Source organism: Cornus florida, unplaced genomic scaffold, assembly GCF_030987335.1.
Source record: "Cornus florida cultivar Cherokee Brave unplaced genomic scaffold, ASM3098733v1 CherokeeBrave_3.0.0_Hap2_Chr07, whole genome shotgun sequence".
In the NCBI taxonomy this organism is placed as follows: Eukaryota; Viridiplantae; Streptophyta; class Magnoliopsida; order Cornales; family Cornaceae; genus Cornus; species Cornus florida.
Window position 1 is genome coordinate 11651035 of NW_026775577.1, and position 26704 is coordinate 11677738.

General features: G+C 31.4%; 2 protein-coding genes across 2 annotated transcripts; both read right to left on the reverse strand.

Moving 5' to 3' along the window:
• Positions 1-3939: 3939 nt before the first annotated feature.
• LOC132266236 (protein C2-DOMAIN ABA-RELATED 4-like) lies at positions 3940-6036 on the reverse strand. The gene is made up of 3 exons (XM_059767089.1): positions 5745-6036; positions 4873-4968; positions 3940-4434 (listed from the first exon to the last, which is right to left on the reverse strand). The coding sequence occupies exons 1-3, from the start codon at positions 5853-5855 to the stop codon at positions 4138-4140; spliced, it is 504 nt and encodes a 167-aa protein (XP_059623072.1). The 5' UTR covers positions 5856-6036; the 3' UTR covers positions 3940-4137.
• A 6951-nt stretch (positions 6037-12987) lies between these two features.
• LOC132267471 (protein C2-DOMAIN ABA-RELATED 4-like) lies at positions 12988-15141 on the reverse strand. Its single transcript, XM_059768634.1, has 3 exons — positions 14762-15141; positions 13903-13998; positions 12988-13465 (listed from the first exon to the last, which is right to left on the reverse strand). Exons 1-3 carry the CDS (start codon positions 14870-14872, stop codon positions 13169-13171), a joined length of 504 nt encoding a protein of 167 aa, XP_059624617.1. The 5' UTR covers positions 14873-15141; the 3' UTR covers positions 12988-13168.
• Between the last annotated feature and the right edge of the window lie 11563 nt (positions 15142-26704).

Sequence of the window (26704 nt, forward strand, 5' to 3'; positions counted from 1 at the left end):
TTGTCAATAATATAGAAATGCATTGCTTGGTGGTGATCTCTAAACCCCAAGACCCTTCTCTCTCTTACTTGCTCTTAATTGCACTCTTTTGCTATTACTTAGTTTAATTTAGTTGCTCTTTAATCAACCAACCAACCAATTGTTTGATCACTCGACCTACTAATAGCGATTCCACAATCAACTCCGACATTGCTCAATCCCTATAATCCCTTGGGACGATCCCTACTCGCCCTAACTATATTTATAGTGAAAGGTAGTAGTGGCTTCTATAAATGTAAAACTCTAGGCCCTCGCCTTAATGCACACTCTTAAGCCTATGGTAGGACGATGACCAGTTCCTATACGCCAAAATAATGTAGTGAATGTAGGTTCAAGAAAAACTTTTTGGGTCAAGTTTAAATTTATAAAAATCACTACCACCATAACTACTAACGTAGCAAGAGTGAGTAGGGATCGTCCCAAGGGATTAGAGGGCTACTAGTAATGGAAACAATGCTTAGGGTTAGTAGGTCGAGTGATCAAAAGTAGATTGTTTGGTTGATTAAACTACAATTAAGATTAAGAAAATTCAATGTAAAACAAGTAATTAAAGGATAGAGAAAACAAAAGAGAGAGATCTTGGGACTTCGAGATCACCACTAAGCATCACATTTCTGTACACTCAATTCACAATTAATGAGGGGGAAAACATATGTTGCAACAATAGTGAGTGTGTGTGGTTGTTTTAACAAGCATGAATGACCAATTAAGTATATATTGTTTAAACAACACAATGAATAATACAATACATCAAACTAAGTCATTAATCTTTCTTTAAGCTAACAATCCAAACACATCACATAATTAGAGAAATATACTACTTGCATTCATAAGTATGGAACATCAAACAACAAGCATGGATTGTCCTCCCATTTAACAACTAAAGTAACTATACTACATCTAAACTAATGACATGGAAATTAAACTAATTAAATTAAGAGAGAGGCACAATCCATCAAGAAATTAGAATGAACCATCAAATAAACTACAAGAGCATTTTATTAAGCACTGTGTCTTGACAATCTCTAGATTTATAGCATTAACACACATAAACATGCATCAACAATACAAGAAACAGAGATAAACACATGAACATCTATTCTAGCTTACATAGATATATGGGTAGAATGAAATGATCAATTGGAAGAATTATACCACACAAATTATTGAATAAATAAGATCTATGTATATAAAGATGTCAAAACATGTATTACAACACAAATCCCCTCAAAAATACATAAATCAAGGTAAAGAAAGCATGTTTAGGACTAACTCTAGCCCCAAGAGGATGTCTAGCCACTCATGAATGGTGTCCTCCAACCCTCAAGGGCTATCTCCATGGTAGAAGTGCTCTTCTTCTTGAGGAAGATGGAAAACCTCTCTAGAATGTGTCTTTAGCCTCCCCTTTTCTTTTCTTCCTTTCTAAGAATTGTATCTCTCTACTCTAAAAAGCATATCCAAGACTTATTTGTAAAAGTGGCTCAGAATCCTTATATAGGTAACTCAAATGTCACACCCAATGGTCTAGACTCGTACACAAGGGCTCCTCCAATGATTGCACAATGAGACAACTTTTAATGAGCTAGAAATTAATTTAATTCGCATGTGAAAGGGTTCGATCGATCGAACCTGTGTTGTGATCGATCGAACATGGCTGAGATCTATCAAACTTTGGCTGGATTGATCCTCCCATGGTGGCGCCTTTTTGGATAAGGACAGATCTGATATATTTTAATTTTGGGGAAAGAGACAAAAATGGTAGGTAGGGTGGTACAATAGGATAAGATGGAATCTTTTCGATCGATCTGAGCATTGTTGGATCGATCGAATTTTATGGGATCTTTGGATAAGGACAACAGGGCTTGGATCCACCTTGGAAAGTCTAGATCGATGAACTTTCGATCGATCGAAGTATTCTTGAGATCGATAACTTTCGATCGATCGAAGTATTCTTGAGATCGATCGAACATGCTGATTTCCACACTTTGCTTCATTCTGCTTCTACTTTGCTCCTTTCTTCCATTCAGCTTGAGTTAGCTTCTTTTAAGCTCTTATTTGGCTGAATTAATTTATTTTGGGGATAAGCACCTAAAAAGGACAATAAGATAAAATTAGTCTAAAACGGGAAAGTAAGATAGATAAAGGTCCTAAAATACGTAAGCTTAAGGAGTTTAAATGCGCACTTTTCAGTACTCATCACTAATCTTGCATGAATGCAATGAGATGAAGTTCTCTTAAAGAATCCATGACCGGTATTTGGTTAGAGTGTGGAAAGATCACTCTTGATGGACACAACGATCGGAGTGTGCAGGTGTGGCCACTTCTATAAGATCCGAACAAGCTTGATCATATTCAAAAGTATGGAATTAGGTCACATTGGCAACATGTTAAAGCTTCAATATTTCATTTCCAAATAGAAGTGTGTATGAGGTATTTCTGATTTGTCAATGTGGTTCTTGGTGTAAGGCTCTGTTCATTAACGATGAAGTTTATGATGGTCAAACTCAAGATTTTGGTGACTTCTGATGAAGTTCCGGGTAACCACTACAATTGTTTTGATAATCTAGTTTGGTCAGGGGCGGCTCAATATAATTTGAGACCCTAGGTGAAGAAAAAAAAAAGTGATCTTTTAATAAAATCTATCCATATGTTTGTGTTATAAATATACTCATTAGTTATTTCGTAATTTTTAACTTAGCACTAGATGTTTCCAATCTCTAATTACATTATTAGTTAATTGGTTTGTACTTTATAGCGGACACATTCAACAATATAAATAAAAATGATGACAACTTACAAGTAAAAATATATAATTTTATGGTAACAAAAATAAATAAAATTATAAAATAATTTAAGTTATAGAATAATATAAACTAATTTTGAAGTATTTGATCCAATACTCCAACAAATTCTTCAATACTCCAACAAATTCTTCAATACAATAAAAATATATTCAAAATCTTCGGACGAAGTGAGATAGTGAAATTGTAAATTGTAACGAGTGAGAAGAAATATATGTGAGTAATAAGGAAAAAAGAGAGATAAAAATTAATAGGAGTCTCAAATAAATATGTATAGAAAGTTTCACCAATTCTCAGTGAGAGGTTGAGATTTAATAATAGAAAAAATAAAAAATTTAGTTAGGTTATAATATGTATGAAAAATGATAAAAATCTCTTAGACCAACTATCAAATCTCTTTATTAGTTGAAGTTTAATAATTGAAGAAAATAATTTTTTTCGGAAAGTTATAACATATAAAGAAGTAAAAATTTTGGAGCCTTAGATCGCCTAACTCACCTAAGGCTCCAGCAGCCCAAAGCCTACTTTTCGGGACCATTCCACAGCGCCTAAGAAGGTCGAAATTCATTCTTGATTAGTCATGCGCGGATGGAGAGAATGGTGTAATTGCTCCATACCAAGTCTCAGCCCGTACCCCAAGAGGCTTCACACTCGGATAATCTGTCTGAGTTGAATTTCGAAGATTTATAGTGCTATCATTTAAAATTCAAATTACACTTTGGAAAGGTTTCAACTTTAAATTTACAGATCTCTAAGTCTTTATTTGAAATTTTAATTACGTTATTTTGGAATGTCAATATTTCCATAATAAAGCATTTTCATTTTTGACAACGTGCTCCAACAAAATAAAGATAATATTCGTTGTTGATCGATTCTAAATAATAAAAACTTGAAAGACTAAAATTGATTGCAACCCTGAATTGATCCAAATACAGTACATTTGGTCATTATACAGAATAAAAAGGGCCTAATGATTTGTGTCATGTGCACCCAATGCCTAGAGAAAGAAATGTAAAAGAGCTACTTTACTTTTGTCATATGCAGTACTGTGAATGTGATCTGCATTCTCCATATCAGAAATTGGCATGTATATTAACACTGAAGCAAAATAATATTATCTATTAATATGTTACAATCCAAATCACAATGAATTTATTACCAAAAAAAAAAAAAACTGTCATTACATATCAATGAAAAAAACAAAACAACTTTGAGAGAAAACTCGTATGGAGCCATTCTATGACACCAGCAGAAACCAGCCTGTACACGGTGTACAAAAAAACTAAGAAAGCTTAATTTACATATCCAGACCTCTGGAACCCGGAACATCGATCCACTGTAACTGGAGTTCAACCACACCACACTCAACGTTTCGCAGTCTAAGAACCATATCTTGAACGACCTTGCCCTCAGCCCACACAATGCTGCTCTCTTCTGCTAAGCAGTTGTCCCGGCTGGGTGTTACTCTGGTTATTATGGTTCCACTAGGGAGGCTCCCCAACCGCATTTTTACTGCTTCTAGGAATGGTCTAATGTCAAACTCTGCGTCTCCCATCTTGTCGTCAAGGGTGAATGTGTCCTTATCATACACTGCCTGCAATTGCATAAAATAAAATGGTGTAAGAATTAAGCTTAGAACGACTAGTGAATTATCCTCACTAATCACAATTTAAAGCTTGTTTCGTCCAAGGAATGACTCATTTCATCTTCATTATGCTCATTACTCGAGTCTTTTCTTGTTTTGCATGTTCAATATTCAAAAACTGAGCTACATTTGACAAAATCGGATCATCATTCAAAACATTTGACAAAGAGTTTTATTCAAGTTTCGATGTCACATTGTATCCATAAGTGAATACACGAAATGAATGCAGCAACTTAATTTTTTTTTTCTTTCTTTTCTTTCAAAGTTAGGAGCAAATTAAATTAATTAAATAGTATTATTTTTCTCTTTGTGCTGACTGCAGATTATGTGCAGAAAGTGCAAGAACCGGAGTTAATCACACCAAAGTGCAGCAAATAAAATACTTACAAGCTTGATTGGAAGATTAGAATCTGCGACGGAAAGAGTTAAATCTTCATTCCACTCGGGATTGACATTCCTTTTAATCACCCGTGTCTTTAATTTCTGCATCGAATTTAATAGAAATAAACATAAGTCAATAAGTGCAGCCAAAAGGTAAGCATATGAAAATTCAAGATAGAAAGAAAATAATAACCAAGTTGAAAAAAAAAAATTCCAGTGCCAGAATTTACTTTATTCAATTTTTTGTGCAATTCCAAAAAAAATAAAAAAATATTGGATTAAAGCTCTGCTCTTTTTGTAGGATAATTATGTAAATAGTAAGTTCGATTCCGTCATGATTGATGGTTGTTGAGAACTATATCAAGATTATCAATGAGATAAATATTCCAGAACATAACAAGTCATTGAAAGAGAAGTGTGAACATTCTACTTCTGCAACATTGAACAGATTTCTGATCCTAGATTAGCTTTAATTAGAAATTGGTACTAGAAAATAATGAGAGAGGAAAAAAAAACCCCAATTAGAAAGGGGGATCATAAATAAATAAATGAGAAGAATTGAGAAAGAACTAACAATTATAGAACCAACAAGACATCTATTTTGGACATATTAATCTAGACTAGTACTCAAATACAGAGATACATGTATATACACACACAACTGAGTGTATATGTGTGTATTCTGATTTTTAAGTGGAGAAGAAACTAGCCCTAAAATGTAATTAATAACAGAGCTTGATTAACTCCAAAAATAACTACGAAACTTTATGTTATCATCCAAAATTGAACAAACCATGAACAAACCCATCAAGAAACTTATCACCTACTAATAAAAAAAAATAAAAAATAAAAAAAGGTAAAACTTGTATCAAAATTACCTGTTTGCCCATCCGGACAATAACATAAGGATCGCTGCTCTTCATGTCTCTGATGGCAAGATTTACCCCTCTGTGGATGTGAATTCTGAGAAGACCCAACAAGTGTTCCATTTCAATAAGTTGATTTACAAGTTAATAATTGTTGATGACTTGAAAATGAATGAAAGAAAAGAGAGGTTTGTGTTTGTGTTTGTGTTTGTGTTTGGTTTATAAGAAAGAACAGAGGGACTTTGGAGTGGACAAAAATGGTGGTGGTGGCTCTGATTCCTTGTTCTAACCTCTTGTGGTGCTTTTTATACCTACTTCAAAACTCATTTTCAACCCGAGTTCTAGTTTATTTTGTTTGACAAGAATCACGTGGTCATTTGGAATTTTTTGTCTCGCCTTCTAGAGAGAGAGTAGAGAGAGAGAATGGGTATTCGGGTAACTGGGTCAGATTATTTTGCCAAACAATGTGTTGAAAAAGACAATAGGATTTGACTATACAACTTGCGTGTATATTATTATTATTATATAGAGAAAGAAAAACCAGCCATAGGTGATTTGGTGACAAAACCTTGTTTGGTTTGGTCTTCGGAATGTGATGCATATTTTTGGATAAAATATTTTGTCAGAGTCTGAACACTCTCATACGATTCATTCTCTTGTGCTTAACATTTTTTTTTTTTTTTTTTAATTTCCCGACAATGTAGTGTCTAGGGTTTTACATTGCACGCATTATTTATTATGAGAGACATGCAATTCTCTTATCAACATTTTGAATTTTTTTTTATAATGTGGACTCCATGATAATTCAAACCCCCTATCTCCAATATATGAACAATTAAGTATTTTAAAAATATACACCAAGTTCTAGGGACTTAAACTTTTAAGGTTTTTAGTTCAATTTTTTAAAAACTAATTTTCAAAAAAAATTTATATAAAATTCAATTATCTAAAAACAAACATTTTGTTTTTTAAATGGGTTTTCTAAAAAATAATTTTTAAAAATTGTTAATCGAACAGATTTTTTTAATATAATTTCTTAATTTTTAATTCTCCGATAACAAATAAAACTAAACAAAATCTAGGGGTTTAGAATATTTTACTGAATTTTAAAGAAGCATTTCTATATGTGTTTGGGTGACAATTATAATTATGTTAAAAAATTGTATTGTTTTACTCAAAATATTTGATTAATTTAATTTTTTTTGAATTAAATATCATAATTTTGGGAGAGAGGGGAATGGGGATTCGGGTAAACCCGTTGGATAATGCGGGTTGTGATTTATTGATGGTATGGCGACAGTTGACCGAGAATTCCAAGGCTTGAGCCCCGTGTGACTGCTGGGGACGCGCCTGGAAAGCTCTCGGGTGTGGCCCGCCTTTCGTATTTGACAGCTTCTCGATAATTGGGACTCTATGAGAGCAGTCCATTGTTGCCGGCTTTAATTAAAATATTATATATCCACTAGGTATAAATATATATATATATATATATATATATATATAATAGACAATTTTTAAGAGAAAAAATTATAGACAATTTTTAATTTCTTTTTTGAAATTAGGGAAAACTTTAAATATGGTAATTTTTGTTACATGGTATGGTAAACGTCATTCGCTAAATTAGGTCTTCTTGCATTAATTGTATTAATACAATATTAATAATTTTTATTTAATAATTATACTCTCTACTTAACTTACCATAAGCTCAATGAAATAAATATAAAAACAATATTTACGTTTTCTTCTTAACTTGAAAATTGACGTGAAAGAGAGTCAATAAATTAGAATTACAAATTTTTGAACATGCAAGAGAATTTAAAAATTAGAAGAAATTCAAAAGGTGTGAAATTATTTATAAAAAAATAAAAAATAAAAAAAAAACATGTATTGATTAATAGACTAGCAGTTATATCTATTTAATAAATAATATAATACACGAAGCATAATTAATTCATTAAAAGAAATATATTACTAATATAAAAGAAACTTGTGTTGACCAATATAAATACAATATATCAAGCATAATTAGTTCATTAAAAAAAAAACATTTAGTAACTAATAAAAGAAACTTGTATTGACCCGTTGAAAAACAATTGTATTTATTTGGTAATTAATAAAATATACTGAGCATAATTAATTCATTCATTAAAAAATATATATAACTAACTAATATAAATAAACTTATATTGACCAATGAAAAAACATTTGTATTTATTTGGTAGGTAATAGAATACACCAAGCATAATTAATTCATTCATTAAAAAATATTTATAACTAGTATAAAAAACCAAAAACAAACTTTTATTGACCGAGAACAATTGTGTTTATTTGATAACTAATACAATACACAAAACATAATTAATTTATTAAAAGAAACATATCTCTAATATAATAAGAAAAATATAACTCATATAATGCAATATGAGATACCTTTAAAAAATGAATGATCATCAGAGAAAATGTTGGTCCATAATTTTATTTATAAAATCGTTTGTCTATAGCGAAGTCTTAACTTGTAAATTCTGGGAATACAAATTTGAGTCTTCATGATTAGTCTTTTGATGTAAAACATGAGTTCAAAATTTTCTTTATAGACCTTAAGTCAGCAATTTATTCCGTTAAACCACCAAATATGAAAATTATAGATGATTTGTGAAATAAATTATATATGACATTTTGGAATTTTTTGATATTTCCTTTAAAAATTCAAATTTAATTATAGAAGTGTTTATTATTTTGTAAGTCTTGCAAAAATTTATTAGTATTATATATATATATATATATATATTCGACAATGACAACTTTATTAATTGATGGTTAACTAATCTTCCTATTTATTTTTCTCTCATATAGTTTATAGATTTGTTCTTTAAAATGTGTATTAAAAATGCATTGGAAAAAAAATATATATATTGCAATTATTTTATTTATTTATTAAATTTAACTTTATATCACTATTGACCCCTCAATTGAAATTTTCTAACTCCGCCCATCTATTCGGTTCGATAAATAAGCTAGGTATTACAAGTGAGACTTGTCTTTCGTGGGCCAAATCTTACTTTTAAACAACTTTCCATTCAGATCTGATATGAGACAAGTCTCTCTTACAATACTTTTCCCCCACCCAAATTCGCAACCTCAAAGTCACCCTGCCTAAGCTGCCTAAGCAGGGTGACGCATCAAATACATCTAAATCGAGCGTTGGCATAATATCGAATCAAAAATTAGATCTGGTTCAAATTTAAAAAATTGATAATTCAAAATATAAAATTAAATAATGATTAAAGCTATTCCCATTATTTGGCCGAGAATTTTGGAGGGAATGCATGACTTGACATTGAAGTGATCATAGGACCACATTATAGAAAAATAGGACTCATCATAGCTTTATTAACTTTTTGACATTATGCAAGAATTTGATTGGTTCCGAGTGGCCGACCAACTACATTTTGGTGGTTCAGGTATCCCATCTTGAACCAATTTTAATTTCACTGACATTTTGAGATTTGGACAAATTACACATTCATAAAAAATTAGATCTTTATTAATTTAACATTCTTTAAAAGTGTTAAATATTATTTATATTCTTATTTAATTTAATATAATATAATATAATAAAAAAATTGTTAAGCCAAAAGACTTTATTATCCTTTTCTTTTTTTTCTCAATCTTGTAAACACTATATTACCCTTTAAAAAAAAGTTGAAAAAAAAAAAAGAAACCTAATCAAATGTCATTAATTAAAAAAAAATATATCTTTTTATAAAATTTAATAATCTAAAATTGGTATGAAATTTAATATTTTGTATTTGAATGATATTTTATGATACTTTTTGTCATTTCATGTCAAAATATAAAGTTGTTGAGGTTTTTTAATATAAGGAAAGAACAACTTAGTAATTTTATAGAAAATGTTCACTAATGATAAGGGGTGTCGTTGAGCACATGCATCAAATTTCAAAATATGTCAAAGTAATAATGGTCAAAAACTCTATTTGTGTGTAATTTGTCTAAATTTCAGGAAAGGTCAATGTAATTTATCCAAAAAATTTAGGTAACGTGCCATATTGAATTCCGATAATAGGACAAATTTGAATAATTTTATGTGAGCAATTGTTTTTTTATATATTTTTATTTTATGACGTGAAAACCCTCGCGCCCGCCGCCCTTTGAACTTATAGCTACCAGGTAAACCTCGTTACCCGCCTCGGCTCCACAATGCGAGTGACATTTTAAGTTGAGGTATATAAGGGAGTCAAGATATATTATGTGAGCAAATATTGATATCATTATAACGTCATAAAGATGAATAATACCGTTAGTTCCAACTCATATAAATAGATTGGAGAGATATCCAATTATGAGACTCGTCATTATTCTAATAAGGGGTGAATCTAGGGTTGGGCTCAAGCCCACCCAAAAAAATAAAAAATTCTATTAATATAGGCAATTTTAGCCCAACCAAAAAAAAAGAAAATATTAGTATTATACAAACAAGTCCAAGTTGACTAAATTTATATTTAATATTAGCATACCCCTTGATAATTACTAAATCCAATATTGATTCTAATAGCATACATATTTTTCTTTTTCTTTTTTCGATAACTAACATACATATTTTTCTCTTTGCATGTTCAGAGGTTTTGACTTGGAGCCTCAGATAATTAACAGGCATTATTAAAGAAGTTAGACACGTCAATCTTATTTGATTGATGTTGGCAAATTGAACAATTAATAACAAAGCATGATAATTAATAGGGAAACATCACCATGTCCACATCTTTTAATTAATATTAGAATGCTTGACATTATCTTGAAAATAATTATTGTTCATATACTTAAAATTACATTCTCACACTTCTCTAATTCACAAAAAATAAGATAATTAATAGTATTTGTTTAAATCAATGACGTGGAAGTTGTGAAGGGTTAGGTAACAGACCAATACTGATTTAAGATTGTTTTACTTTGTGTAAATGATGTCAAATATTAAATATAAATTTAACTGCAAACTATAAAGTATAAAGTCGTTATCATTATTGAATTTTGTGAACAAAATGGACCTAGAATGAGAGACTTTTGGAGAAATCGTATTCATTGGATCCAAACTAGAAGGACAAGAGTGAATTCAATAGAAATCAATCTCCTTGTGTCCAATTTTAATGAGAGACTGTTGATGGTAGTTCGTGAGTAAAATGAGGAGATCGTTCCACGTCAGCCAAGAGATCTAAGATCAGTATCCAAGTGGAGATCCAAGTAATACAATGGATTCTCTAGGTATGGAGATTAAGAAAGGAAAGGCCGACTTCGGTACTATGCAAACTCGAGCTTGTCAGAGGATAATTGTTAATGTGGTGGTTGATATCTTTAAGGCTGATTAACACCCCTATTTATAGCGTTTATCTCATCGGTCAATGTCTTTTAGTCCTTTAGCTGAACCCGCTCTTATCCAAAGGTTCGATGGTCTCTTCGTCTGACGAATGAGACGCTGATGGATAGGTCGCGACGCTTTGCCTCCTTGTCAAAAGAGGTAACGGCACTCCCTAATTAATGTGGGTCTTATCAAATGTCTTTCGCAATTAATGCGTTTCTTATCCTTCATCGCTCGAGCTTAGGTACCGGGTATCCTTTCCCTCTTGTGCTGGCCTCGGACTGAGGCGACCTCTTAGATCTCAGCCACCTATCCACATGTCCTCAGATTCCCGTGCTTCAGTGGGGATAGGCCCCCCTTTCGAGGTCCTGCCTTTATGACCTCGCGGGCTCCCATCCCAGTTCTATCCCGAGGTCTTCTTTGCCAAGAAGGGAAATGTATAAACAGGTCAGTAGAGGTTTCTCTTTCAGAAAACACCCTCGAGCGAGCCAGGGGGGGAGAGCCCATCCGACTGGAGCGGGGCGCATCCACAGTAGAGGAAGGGTAGCGAGCCCTCCCTCGGTCAATGAGTTCCGTTATTGGATAGGTAGCTCGAGAATACCTAATCCATCGTGAGCACGCCAGGTCAGCACTGGCCAATTGTGCCTATGTTGCAGAGGTGGCGCTACTTAGTCAGCTATCGTGGCGCGATTATCAACAAAGACTTTTGGAGAAATCGTATTCATTGGATCCAAACTAGAAGGACAAGAGTGAATTCAATAGAAATCAATCTCCTTGTGTCCAATTTTTTAAATGCCGTCTTTTAAATGTAGTTGTCAACTGAAACGAATATTTGCAGTTGCATTAGATTGAACCAAGACCTTCCTATACCAAACGGGTTGACCCACCAAAATTTATTAGCATTTCCTCATCCAACTCACCTATATGTGGTGTGTCACTTTCATCTTTGTGACTTCCACTTCACCTGTATTGCGAGTGTTGCCTACCAAAATTGAATAAAAGCAGGCCAAGATCACAATTTAAAGACAAAATATAGAAACCAGATTCCCTCCTGTTTACGCAGGTTCGGTGCCTTGCCACCTAGTGTATCAAAATGTTATTTTGATGCACCGGATAGGGCACAGAACTGGAAAGGATTCATTCTCCAAATTATAAGCTTACGATTGTAATTGAAGTCCCCGCTTCTAAGTACCACTCACTTTTTAGGGCTTATTGTGAAGCACTTTATAATTTGTTAAAATCTATCATACAAGTATAATATATATAAATTGTCTTGATGCAGCAGCGGGACACTGGACATGTCGGGATCCACTCACCAAATTATAGGCTTAAGATTGTGGTTGTAGTCCACAACTTCAATTTGTAGCCTCCGAGGCTACTTACTTTTTAGGGTCTATGGAGATATCATTTATATTTTGTTAAACCCTATCATACATGTACAATTCATAAAGATTGTTTTATTGCACCGGGGGCATAGGCAAGAGGGAATCCACTCTTCAAATTATAAGCTTAAGATTATGGTTGTAGTCTGCAACTTTAATTTGCAGGCTCCGGTACTACTTATTTTTTAGGATCTATTTATTGTTTAAGGGTTTGATATCGTTATATACCTCCATGAACTAGTTGGTTCGATTGATTTATATTAATATTTGTCCGAATTCGTTACACTGCAATCGTGACTGCGACCAAACTACGAACCCTAAACCTGTTAAGGCATCTTTATATTTTTTTAAACCCAACCCTATCATTCAAATGCAATAACATAAAAATTGTTTTGTTGCCCGGTGGGGCACAAGACAGTAGGAGAGTAAAGTCCTTTATATTTTGTTAAATAGTATCATGCAAATACAATAATAGGGTATTATATATATATATATATACATATTTCGGAAAGTAATAGGGTATTATATTTTGTTAAATGGTATCATGCAAATACAAAAAATTGTCATTACATGTCAATGAAAAAAACAAAACAACTTTGAGAGAAAACTCATATGGAGCCATTCTATGACACCAGCAGAAACCAGCCTGTACACTGCGTGCAAAAAAACTAAGAAAGCTTAATTTACATATCCAGACCTCTGGAACCCGGAACATCTATCCACTGTAACTGGAGTTCAACCTCACCACACTCAACGTTTCGCAGTCTAAGAACCATATCTTGGACGACCTTGCCCTCAGCCCACACAATGCTGCTCTCTTCTGCTAAGCAGTTGTCCCGGCCTGGTTTTACTCTGGTTATTATGGTTCCACTAGGGAGGTTCCCCAGCCGCATTTTTACTGCTTCTAGGAATGGTTTAATGTCAAACTCTGCGTCTCCCATCTTGTCGTCAAGGGTGAATGTGTCCTTATCATACACTGCCTGCAATTGCATAAAATAAAATGGTGTAAGAATTAAGCTTAGAACGACAAGTGAATTATCCTCACTAATCACAATTTAAAGCTTGTTTCGTCCAAGGAATGACTCATTTCATCTTCATTATGCTCATTACTCGAGTCTTTTCTTGTTTTGCATGTTCAATATTCAAAAACTTGAGCTACATTTGACAAAATCGGATCATCATTCAAAACATTTGACAAAGAGTTTTATTCAAGTTTCTATCTCACATTGTATCCATAAGCGAATACACGAAATGAATGCAGCAACTTAATTTTTTTTTCTTTCTTTTCTTTTAAAGTTAGAGCAACTTCAATTAATTAAATATTATTATTTTTCTCTTTGTGCTGACTGCAGATTATGTGCAGAAAGTGCAAGAACTGGAGTTAATCACACCAAAGTGCAGCAAATAAAATACTTACAAGCTTGATTGGAAGATTAGAGTCTGCGACGGAAAGAGTTAAATCTTCATTCCACTCGGGATTGACATTCCTTTTAATCACCCGTGTCTTTAATTTCTGCATCGAATTTAATAGATATAAACACAAGTCAATAAGTGCAGCCAAAAGGTAAGCATATGAAAATTCAAGATAGAAAGAAAATAATAACCAAGTTGAAAAAAAATTCCAGTGCCAGAATTTACTTTATTCAATTTTTTGTGCAATTCCAAAAAAAATAAAAAAATATTGGATTAAAGCTCTGCTCTTTTTGTAGGATAATTATGTAAATAGTAAGTTCGATTCCGTCATGATTGATGGTTGTTGAGAACTATATCAAGATTATGAATGAGACAAATATTCCAGAACATAACAAGTCATTGAAAGAGAAGTGTGAACATTCTACTTCTGCAACATTGAACAGATTTCTGATCCTAGATTAGCTTTAATTAGAAATTGGTACTAGAAAATAATGAGAGAGGAAAAAAAAAAACCCCAATTAAGGAAAATTGGGATACTAATCTGAAATAAATAAACCCAATTAGAAAGGGATCATAAATAGATAAATGAGAAGAATTGAGAAAGAACTAACAATTATAGAACCAAAAGGACTTCTATTTTGGGCATAATATACACACACAACTGAGTGTACATGTGTGTATTCTGATTTTAAGCGGAGAAGCAGCTAGCCCCTAAAATGTAATTAATTACAGAGCTTGATTAACTCCAAAAATAACTATGAAACTTTATGCTATCATCCAAAATTGCTCAAACCATGAACAACCCATCAAGAAACTTATCACCAACTAATAAAAAAAAAAAGTAAAACTTGTATCAAAATTACCTGTTTGCCCATCCGGACAATAACATAAGGATCGCTGCTTTTCAGGTCTCTGACGGCAAGATTTACCCCTCTGTGGATGTGAATTCTGAGAAGACCCAACAAGTGTTCCATTTCAATAAGTTGATTCACAAGTTAATAACTGTTGATGACTTGAAAATGAAAGAAAGAACAGAGAGGTTTGTGTTTGGTTTATAAGAAAGAACAGAGGGACTTTGGAGTGGACAAAAACGGTGGTGGTGGGGGTGGTGGCTCTGATTCCTTGTTCTAACCTATTGTGGTGCTTTTATACCCACTTCAGAATCATTTTCAACCCGAGTTATAGTTTAGTTTGTTTGACAAGATCACGCGTTCGTTTGGAATTTTTTATCTCACCTTCTAGAGAGAGAGTAGAGAGAGAGAATGGGTATTCTGGTCAGATTATATTGCCAAACAATGTGTTGAAATAGCCAATAGGATTTGACTATACAACCTACGTGTATATTATTACTACGTATTATGTAGAGAGAGAAAACCAGCCGTAGGTGATTTGGTGACGAAACCTTGTTTGGTTTGGTCTTCGGAATGTGATCCATATTTTTGGATAAAATATTTTGTCAGTCTGACCACTCTCATTGGACTCATCCTCTTGCGGTTAACCTTTTTTAGTGTCTAGAATTTTATAGAGCACCTATAATTTATTACTAAATACATGCAATTCTCTTATCAAGTATCAACATATAATTTTTTTTTTCTAAAGGGACTCCATGATAATTCAAACACCCTAACTCCAATATATGAACAATTGAGTATTTTAAAAATATACACCAAGTTCTAGGTACTTAGTTATTTAGTTCAATTTTTTAAAATTAATTCTAAAAAAAATTATAAAATACAATTATCTAAAAATAAACTTTTTTTTTTAAATGGGTTTTCTAAAAAATAATTTATAAAAATTGTTAATGGAACAGATTTTTTAATATAATTTCTTAATTTTTAATTCTCCGATAACAAAAAAACAATTCTCAACAAATAAAAGTAAATAAGATCTAGGGGTTTACAATATTTTACTGAATTTTAAAGAAGCATTTATATATGTGTTTGGGTGACAATTATAAATTATGTTAAAAATATGTATCGTTGTACGCAAAATATTTGACTAAATTTTTTTGGATTAAATGGAATAATTTTGGGAGAAAATTATGATAGGGGAATGGGCATTCGGGTAAACCCGTTGGATAATGCGGGTTATGATTTGTTGATGATATGGCGACAGTTGGATAATGCGGCTTATGATTTGTTGATGATATGGCGACAGTTGACAGAGAACTCCAAGGCCTGAGCCCCGTGTGACTGCTGGGGACGCGCCTGGATAGTTCTCGGGTGTGACCCGCCTTTTGTATTTGACAGCTTCTGGATGATGGGGACATGAGAGCAGTCCAATGTTGCCGGCTTTAATAATTTAAAATATTATATATCCACTAGGTATAAACATACATACATACATACATACATACATATATATATATATATATTATGGACACTTTAGGAGCAAAAATTATAGACAATTTTTAATTTCTTTTTTGAAATTAGGGAACACTTTTTATTATTATTATTTTTTTCATAATTGGATTCACACACAAGTATCTTTACTAAGAACCCGTTTGATATGCGTTTTGTTTAGGTATTTTGTTTTTGGCTAAAATAGAAACAATGTTTTTATTATAAGAGTGTTTTGAAAAAAAATCTGAAACACGTTTGGAAACATTGTTTTGTTGTGGAAATATCAGAAACAGAAACATGCAAAAAAAAATGGTTTTGGGCCATGAACAATTATTAAAATAAGAAAAAATAACTTTTTGGTATTTTGGTTTTGGGTCACGAAGTGTTTTAGCACAGTATAAAATAAAATAACGTCGCACAAAATATGCTTTTGTTGCTAAATTTGATACTATAATAGCCCAAAAATAAAAACAGCAAAAACAAAATGCATGTCAAACGAGCCTTAAGACTTAATCTTTGCCTCTTTTTAAAAAGTAAGGGGTTCATACCACTGTACCATTGGCCTGTTGATAATTAAAGAACGCTTTAAATATGATAATTTTTTTTACGCGTTAGTCGTTAAATTAGGTCTTCTTACATTAATTGTATTAATACAATATTAATAATTTTTATTTAATAATTATACTCTCAACTTAACTTACCATAAGCTCAATGAAAGAAATATAAAAATACTATTTATGTTTTCTTTCCTAACTTGAAAATTGACGTGAAAAAGAGTCAATAAATTAGAATTACAAAGTTTTGAACAAGCAAGAGAATTTAAAAATTAGAAAAAATTCAAAAGGTGTGAAATTATTTAGAAAAAAAAAATGAAATAATTATAAAAATAAAAAAATAAACTAAAAGATACATGTATGGATTAATAGACAAGCAGTTATATCTATTTAGTAAATAATGCAATACACAAAGCATAATTAATTCACTAAAAGAAATATATTACTAATATAAAAGAAACTTGTATTGACCAATATAAATACAACATATCAAGCATAATTAATTCATTAAAAGAAACATATAGTAACTAATAAAAGAAACTTGTATTGACCCGTTGAAAAACAATTGTATTTATTTAGTAATTAATAGAATATACGGAGCATAATTAATTAATTCATTACAAAATATATATAACTAATATAAAGAAACATAAATTGGCCAGTGAAAAAACAATTGTATTTATTTGGTAAGTAATAGAATACACGGAGCCTAATTAATTCATTCATTAAAAAATATTTATAACTAGTATAAAAAAAAAACTTATATTGACTGAAAACAATTGTATTTATTTAGTAATTAATATCATACACAAAACATAATTAATTCATTACAAGAAATATATTCTAATATAATAAGAAAAATATAATTAATATAATAAAATATGAGATACCATTAAAAAATGAACCTCGATCAATAGAAAAAATGTTGGTCCATTGTCTATAGCGAAGTCTTAACTATGGTAAATTCTGGTGCAATGATACTTCATATTAACTAACATGGGAATACAAATTTGAGTCTTCATGATTAGTCTTTTGAGATTTTGATGCAAGTTCAAAATTTCTTTGTAGACCTTATTAAGTCAGCAATTTATTCCGTTAAACCACCAAATATGGAAACTCTAATGAATTAGACAAGAAACTCCCAAGGGGCGGAGCCAAGGCTTAATAGTAATTTTGTATAAGAAAATTAAAGTTGACCTTTCTAACATTTTATAAAGTTGTTATTTATAGTTATTTATTTATGAAAAGTAAAGATGATTTGTGAAATAAATTATATATGACTTTTTGGAACCTTTTGATATTGCCTTTAAAAATTCAAATTGAATTATAGAAGTGTTTTATTATTTTGTAAGTCTTGCAAAAACGTATTAGTACTATATATATATATATATATAAATATATAAATTATGTGTTGTGATTTAAAGAGAAGAAAAAAAAAAAAAAAAAAAAAAAAGAATACTCGACAATGACAACTTTATTATTGGACCGTTAATTATCTTTTTTCTATTTATTTTTCTCATATTGTTTATAGATTTGTTCTTTAAAGTATACATTAAAAATGCACCGGGGAAAAAAATTATTGCAATTATTATTTACTTATTAAATTTAACTTTATATCACTATTTGGCCTTTCAATCGAAAATTTCTGGCTTCTCCTCTCCATTCAGTTTAATAAATAAATTAGATGTTATAAGTGAGACTTGTCTCACATTGGATTCAAATCTCATGTGGAACAAATCTCCCCTTCAAACATCTCACTTTCCATTTGGATTTGATACGAAAACAAACCTCTCTTGCAACATTCTCCCCTACCCAAATTCGTGCCCTCAAAGTCACCTTGCCTATCTAGGGTGGCGCACCGGATACATCTGGACCAAGTATTAGCGTAACATCGAATTAAGAATTGGGTCCGGTTCAAATTTAAAAAGTTGATAATTCAAAATATAAAATTAAATAATGATTAAAGTTATTCCCATTATTTAGCCAAAAATAAAGCATAAACATAGAGAATTTCATTCGGAGGGAATGCATGACTATTCAAGTGATCATAGGACCACATCATATTAAAATAGGACTACATCATAGCTTTATTGACTTTTGACATAATGCGAGAAATTGATTGGTTCCGAGTGTCCAACCGACCACGTTTGGTGGTTCACATCACATATATCCCCATCTTGAAGCAATTTTGGGCATTTAAATGGACCAAATAAATTGTAGGGTTCAAAATTGAACATTTTCTATTTTGTCCTAGGGTAAGAAAATAAGCAAAAGGAACGTATTACAAAATTAGGTAAGATGTACTAAAAAAAGAATAGGTAAATTACACTAACTTTTTTTTAAAATTTGAACAAATTATACATTGATAGGGAGTTTGATCTTTATTACTTTAACATCCCCTAAGGCTTTGTTTGGATACACTGGAGAGAAAAGAAAGGAAATAATTATGAGATAAAAGAAAAGAAAAGAAAGGGACGGAAATGTTTATATTCATGTTTGGATAGACAGGATTAGATAACAAAAAGGAGAGAAAAGAAAAGAATTGATAATAATAAAATTACTATCTTACCCTTTTTGGTAGGGTTAGAAGGCAAAATCATTTCAACCTCCTCCATCTATCTACTCCCGATCTCACAGATCCCTCCGTGTGTCTCTCTCTCTCTCTCTCCAATTACAAAATCTACAAAAATAGTCAAAACCCATATCAGCTTTCTCTCCCTTCAACTGCCAACTACAAAATCTACCAAAATTAGTAGATCAAAACCCATCTGCTCTCTCTCTCTCCGTAGCTGCAAACTACAAAATCCTAGAAGGTCAAAACCCATATCGGCTCTCTCTCTCTCCAACTGCCAACTACAAAATCTACAAAATCTACCAAAATCAGAAGACGATCTCTGCAACAGACTATCTCTGCAACTTCCAGCGAATTTTTCGGCGTTCTCTGCAACTTCTGGCGAATTTTCAGACGATTTCTGCAACTTTCGGCGACTTTTTCTATGATTTCTGCAACTTCCGGCGAGTTTTCCGACAGTCTTTGCAATTTTCGGCGAATTTTCCGACGATCTCTGCAACTTCCGGCAACTTTTTCGGATGGGCTCCAAACGCCAGTAGCTCCCTTTCTCTCCAAATCTTGTCAATTTTGGAGGGATTTGGTTTTACTGTTTAGGAGAGATTTGGAGGGCTAGGCTATCCCTCCAAATCCTTCCCAATCCTTTCTTTTCTCTCCAAAACCCTCCATCCAAATACACCTATCCCTATCCTTCAATTTTTCTCTCCAAAACCCTCAATCCAAACGAGACTTAAAAGTGTGAAATGTCTTTCATACTTTTAATGTTAAGCCAAAAGACTCTATTACCCAAATAAGTTCAAATTGGCTAAATTTATGTTTAATATTAGCTACCCCATTGATAATTAATGAATCTGCTATTGAATCTAATAACATGCATACTTTTATTTTTATTTTTTGGATAACTAACATACATATTTTTCTCTTTGCATGTTCAGAGGTTTTGACTTGGAACCTTAGAATTCCATGGAGACAAATTGTAGTTTTATAAAGATATTGGATTCCGTTAATATAATACATAGAATTATAGAAAGGATATGGTTAGCTGGTGAACAAAATAAACAACTCCTATATTATATATAAGATTATATCACCATACTGATATCACTGATTTATCTTTTATAATTAAAAATGAAAATCAGTTGCACCAAATAAGAATTGATAACGCATGTGGGTATAAATGGACTTTTTTTATTTGGTAAAAAAAAAAAAAACATGAAAATTGAGGAAATGTATAGTTACTTGTCAAACATAATACTTGTTAAATTTCGTGAAAATGTGACATACATTATTAGAGAAGTTAGACACGTCAATATTATTTGATTGATGTTGCCAAATTGAACAATTAATGACGAAGCATGATAATTAATACCTAAACATCACCATGTCCACATCTTTTAATTAATCTTAGAATACATATTTAACAGTTGACATTATTTTGAACATAATTATTGTTGATGTACTTAAAATTACAGTCTCACACTTCTCTAATTCACAAAAAATAAGATAATTAATAGTATTTGTTTAAATCAATGACGTGGAAGTTAGGTTATAGAGCAATACTGATTTGGTTTTTTTCAGATTGTTTTACTTTGTGTAAATGATGTCAAATATTAAATATAAATTTAACAGTAAACTATAAACTATAAAGTCGTTATCATTATTGATTTTTGTGAACAAAATGGACCTACAATGAGAGACTTTTCGAGAAATCGTATTCATTGGATCCAAACTAGAAGGACGAGTGAATTCAATAGACATCAATGTCGTTGTGTCCAATTTTTTATATGCCTTCTTTCAAAAGTTATCAACTGAAACGAATATTTGAAGTTGTTTTAAATTGAACCTAAGACCTTCCTATACCAAACGGGTTGACCCACCAAATTTTATTTGCATTTCTCATCCTCCTCGCCTAGATGTGGTGTGTCACATCAAAACCCATGTCACTTTCTTCTTTTCACCCGTATTTCGAGTGTTGCCTACCAAAATTGAATAAAAGCAGGCCAACATCACTTTGTAAAGACAAAAATATAAGAACCCAGATTCCCTCCTGTTCAGGAGGGTTCCGTACCTGGCCATCTAGTGCAGCGAAACGTTATTTTGATGCACCCTATAGGGCATAGAATTGAAAATGATCCATTCTCCAAATTACAGCCTTGAGATTGTAGTTGAAGTCCACGGCTTCTAGTACCACTTACTTTTTAGGGTTCATTCACTTCATTGTGAAGTACTTTATATTTTGTTAAAAGCTACTGTCTCCGTCCTAATAAGAATGTCGTTAATGGAGAACCGTGTCAGTTCAATTTGTGAGAGTCACGGTTCTCTAAAAGTGACTTTTTATAAGATGGAAGAAGTATCATGCAAATATAATATATATATATATATATATATATATATATATATAGGACACGTCGGGATCCACTCTCCAAATCCACTCTCCAAATTATAGACTTAAGATTGTGGTTGTAGACTTAAGATATCATTTATATTTTGTTAAACCCTACCATACATATACAATTCATAAAGATTGTTTTATTGCACCTGGGCATAGGTCAAGAGAGAATCCACTCTTCAAATTATAAGCTTAAGATTATTGTTATAGTATGCAGCTTTAATTTGTAGGCTTCAGTACCACTTATATTTTAGCGTAACCAGGGGCAGAACCAGTTTATGTCTAGGGGGCCTGGCCTAAAACAATAATCTTAAGCTAAAATTATAAAATATATACTAAATTTATATATGTTTACATATATATATATATGAAAAAATTCATATAATGCAACACTTAAAATTTTATTTTCTAAAATTATTACTTAAATTTTATATTTCTTCTCCTTTTTACTCTTTAAATTCCTTTTAAAAAAAGTCAAATTTTCCTTTTTGAATCAAACTCCAATTTTTTTCCTTTCTAAAATTCTTTCATTTTTCTTTCCTTTCTAAATTTTTTGTTGACCATTTATCATTCTTAAACTACTCATTAATTGACATATTATTTTGAGTAATTTTTATTCTTTGTCTTTTGATTTATAGAATCTATATTTATTGGTGTGATTATTGATTTTTATTTTTTTTACACTGTGCACCCTGAATTTAAGTCCCTGTTCTTAACTCTTTTTTAAGGATTTGATATTGCTACCTACCTCCATGAACGAGCCGATTAGATCGATTTACATCAATATTTGTTTAAATCCGTTACAATCTATTAAGTCATCTTTTATATTTTTTTAAGACCGTATCATTCAAATGCAATAACATAAAAATTGTTTTGTAGCCCGGCAGTGGGACGTGAGAGTAGGAGAGTAAAGTCCTTTATATTTTGTTAAATGGTATCATGCAAATACAATAATATATAGATTGTGTGGACACAAATGAAGCTTTGTATGAGCCATAAGAAATCTTCATCAGAAATAATTTAATTTGTGGAAGTTATAACTGAAGTGGTTTATTTTTTATTAAGACAATTTAATAGTGTGTTCAGTTGAGATGGGTGGGGTGTGCACAATTTTTTTTTTAAAATTATTTTGAAAGGTAAAACTTTTGTTTTTTTCCCTCCACGTGAATGGGCACATTGAGGCACTACAAATATTACTTATATATGAATTCAAAATTAAAAAAAAAAAAAGAAAAAAAAAAAAGAAAAAAGAAAACTGAACAGATTAGACAGTAGGAGTGGAAGATAACCAATAAATATTAATGACATAACATCTATTGGTTTACTCGATTTCTTTCGTGTAGCTTAATAGGTTTAGTGTTTTGACTTGTTACTAAAAAAATGAAGCTTAACTCATCAACACTTTTATATTGGTGATTCTGTAATTAGTCTATGTAAAACAAAGTTATGGGTAGGAAGTTACAAATTTTGGGTCATTAAAAAAATGAAGTATGAAATATATTGAAAATATTGAGATTTAATTGAGTGGACCTTTGGGTAAAATTAAAAAACATGAACATTATTGATTGAGAAGTTTTTTTTTTTTTTAATTTATTTTTTATTTTTTAGAGCATGTGTATCAGCTTCAAAATATATACACTATTCAAGTTAAAAGTATCATTCGAAAGTAATAAAAATTTACTTTTCAAATCTCTCTCAATGCGGTTATGTTCCGAGGGTCCTGTTAATTAAAGTAGGAACTTCAAGTACAATACAGTTAATATTATTTTATCCTTGTTTGCCTTTGCTAAGGTATGACTTGAACCACATTAGATTTAGCCACTTTTTTTGAAACTTTTTATAATATAAAGTCAAATGCTGACAACTTATAATATTACCTACTTTAAACCATATCAGATCTAATCCACTGTTTGGGTTATTAAAAGCACGAAGAACTGGCTCGACTAAAAAAGTCAAATTTGGAGTACCTAAAACCATTTTAAATTTTATTGTATTTTTAAGTCATAATAAATAGAGTTTTTGATGATTCTTCTTGTTTATGATCTAAAATCAATTTTTTATTTGGCCTCATGGCCCTGACCTTTTGGATAAACTATAAACAAAACAAATCCATCATAAAACCAAAAGTAAAAAAAGTATCCAGAAGTTAATGCCGCATTACTACCATAGCTTAGCGTTCTACATTTTGACAAATTTATTAAATATTTTAAAAATGTGTTGAAACATGAAATAATAATATTAAAAAGAGATATTAACATGCTTAAAACATCTTTCAATACATTTATTTTAGGTTTAAACACAAAATATCTGTTGAAATTTTAGAACAAATGTGTCAAAAAAAATTACAGCACACTAACCCGAAATGATTATAGCAAAGGATCCAGACTCGCTATTTTTCCTAGTGTCCAAATATTTACCTTTATTCCGGGTATTGCCCTAAATCATATTTTAGGTTGGATCTTACTCTTAGAAATTAAATTGAAGTACGAGAAAGATAATTTTATTATTATTTTTTAAAAAAATTAATAATCAGATGACAAAAGTGTTTAAGAAATCAAAATAATTTAGGATGAGGTTTTAGGAAACAAATATTGGAGATGTCTGTTTTAACTTTTAAACCAGTAAAACAACGTTTTGGACCACTTTTGATGTCTTTTGAGTGGAGCACTGCATAATTATAGATCGCACACAATTCAAAAATGAGTGGAAGCACTAAGAACTTGACCATTCTTGACCCATTCCCGGTCGAAGAAAAACTAACAGAAAACTCTTGCGCATTTATTGTTGCATTCAAACCTTCAATTAAACTCGTTCACCATTAAATCCAAAACTTAAAAGCTAAGATTTCTAACTTTTTAGTTAAATAAAAAATGTTATTTGTGTCTAAAGTTCAATGAATGTTAATTGTGTCTAAAGTTCAATGATATATATGCTTTAGTTACTTTGATTCTTGATTTGCTAATATATATATACTTACATGCAAGGTCTAAACACAATAACGCATCATCACATGCTTAAATTTCTAAATAGTCCGTTGACTAAAATTCATTTTAAAATTAAAATAATAGCTTACGAAAGTTCAATGATATGCTTAAGTTTGATTCTAAATTTGCTAGTAATATATATTTTTTACGCATGGCATTCTTAAATTTTTAAACGGCGCCCGACTAAAATACATAATAAAATTGAAATAATAGCCCATTGATAAGGGGGTCCATGTAGTAGTATTCAACACGTATATACTATAATTTATGATTGGGGATGGCATTTTCAGCAGAAGCATCTATATTACTTTGAAAATTGTGATAATGAATTCTAGAATGGTGGAAAAAAAAAACTGTTTGGCTACCCTTTGCAGCATTGCACTTTTACACCATAATTTCGTGGTGAGTGCAGAAGTTGTGGATTACAAACATGGTGAATGTTCCAAACAAGAACAACTTCTAGATGCCCATACGTACCCCCTGATCCAGGGGGGCTCGAGTGTGCTCAAGCCCACCCGTAAATTTTTTTTACTATACTTAATAGTATTAGCGCATTCAAAAAAATATTAGCCCACTTCAGTAACAATTCATAAATCCGCCCTTGTCTATACATCTGGTCAAACAATTCTTTATGACCCACAGTGTTTCACACTAGCTTCCTAGAATATGCATGCTTGTTTGGTGGTTTGTGACCCATAAAAAACATTTGTGCCATCAAAGTCCTCAGACTTGTTACAGTAAACTTGAAAGTCAAATCAACCAATTGAGAGTAGAGGGCCGCTATACCGATATTATGTACTATTCCATCTGATGGATGTAACGCGTTATTGTCATGGTAGAGTTTAGGAGAGTTACACAGTTTTAATTTTTCATGCCAAGTGTGTTATCTTATTACGAACTCGTGACTTTTAAATTATAATGGGACAATTTTACTATTACACTAAACTCGCCCCTCACATCGTTCGATAAATGAGAGATAAAATAATTGTCTCTTGAGGCATGTGAGAGTGATTAAGGAATTTGAGTTTGTGGTGTTAATTAAGATTGAGTGCTTAACAAGACACTATGACCTAATTAAATACGTAGTGGCCAGTACTCCGGGACTTTATCAAGGTAGTGGTTTAATGTCTCACTGATCTCATACATTAACATTCTGACCCAGAGAGTAAAACTGGCAAATAATAGTTTTTTAGATTCAAAAGTTTATCATTTACAACCATGTCAAGTTGTAAACACTATGAACTTATTATCATTCAATTGCTTATTGGCATGTACTTGGTTTGCATCAATAGTTGCTGCCGGCTGAGACACAAGAACTAGTTATCAATTGATGGAAGATTGTTTCTAAATTTTGAATTTTTTATTTTTTATTTTTTATTTATTTTTTTTTTATTGATATATATATATATATATATATATAAACTTTGTTTGGTGCATTGATAGTGGGAAAATACAATGCACCTCTATTTGGATTTTCTTCTAGTACTCATCTAAATCTCAGTTTACAATTTAGGAGTTCTTGAACAAGATTGGGATGGCAACAGATTAAGTCAACTAGGTCTAGGACATATTATATTAGGTTCAATTGTGACACTATCACATTTTAAGGAAAAATAATATGGTCAATCAAAACAGGACTAGGTCTAGGTCTAGGAAAAATCATATAATTTCTTAATTCATTCTTAAGTTGACATAGTTGTATCACCATCTCAGTCTTGTTCCGAACAAACTGAATAGAATGGAATAGCTAGGCAACTAAACACTTCGTTTGGTTGAGAGGAAAAGAAAGAAAAATTAGTTTTTCATTATACTTTTGGTTGGTATATGAAATATTTTGAAAGTATCGAATTGGTGTTTTGGATATGGAGTTGATTCGATACTCCCAAAAGTAACATCAAAAAAATTGAAAGAAAAGAAAAAATTGGTCCCTTTTTATTTATTTATTAGAGCACGTGTATCAACCACACA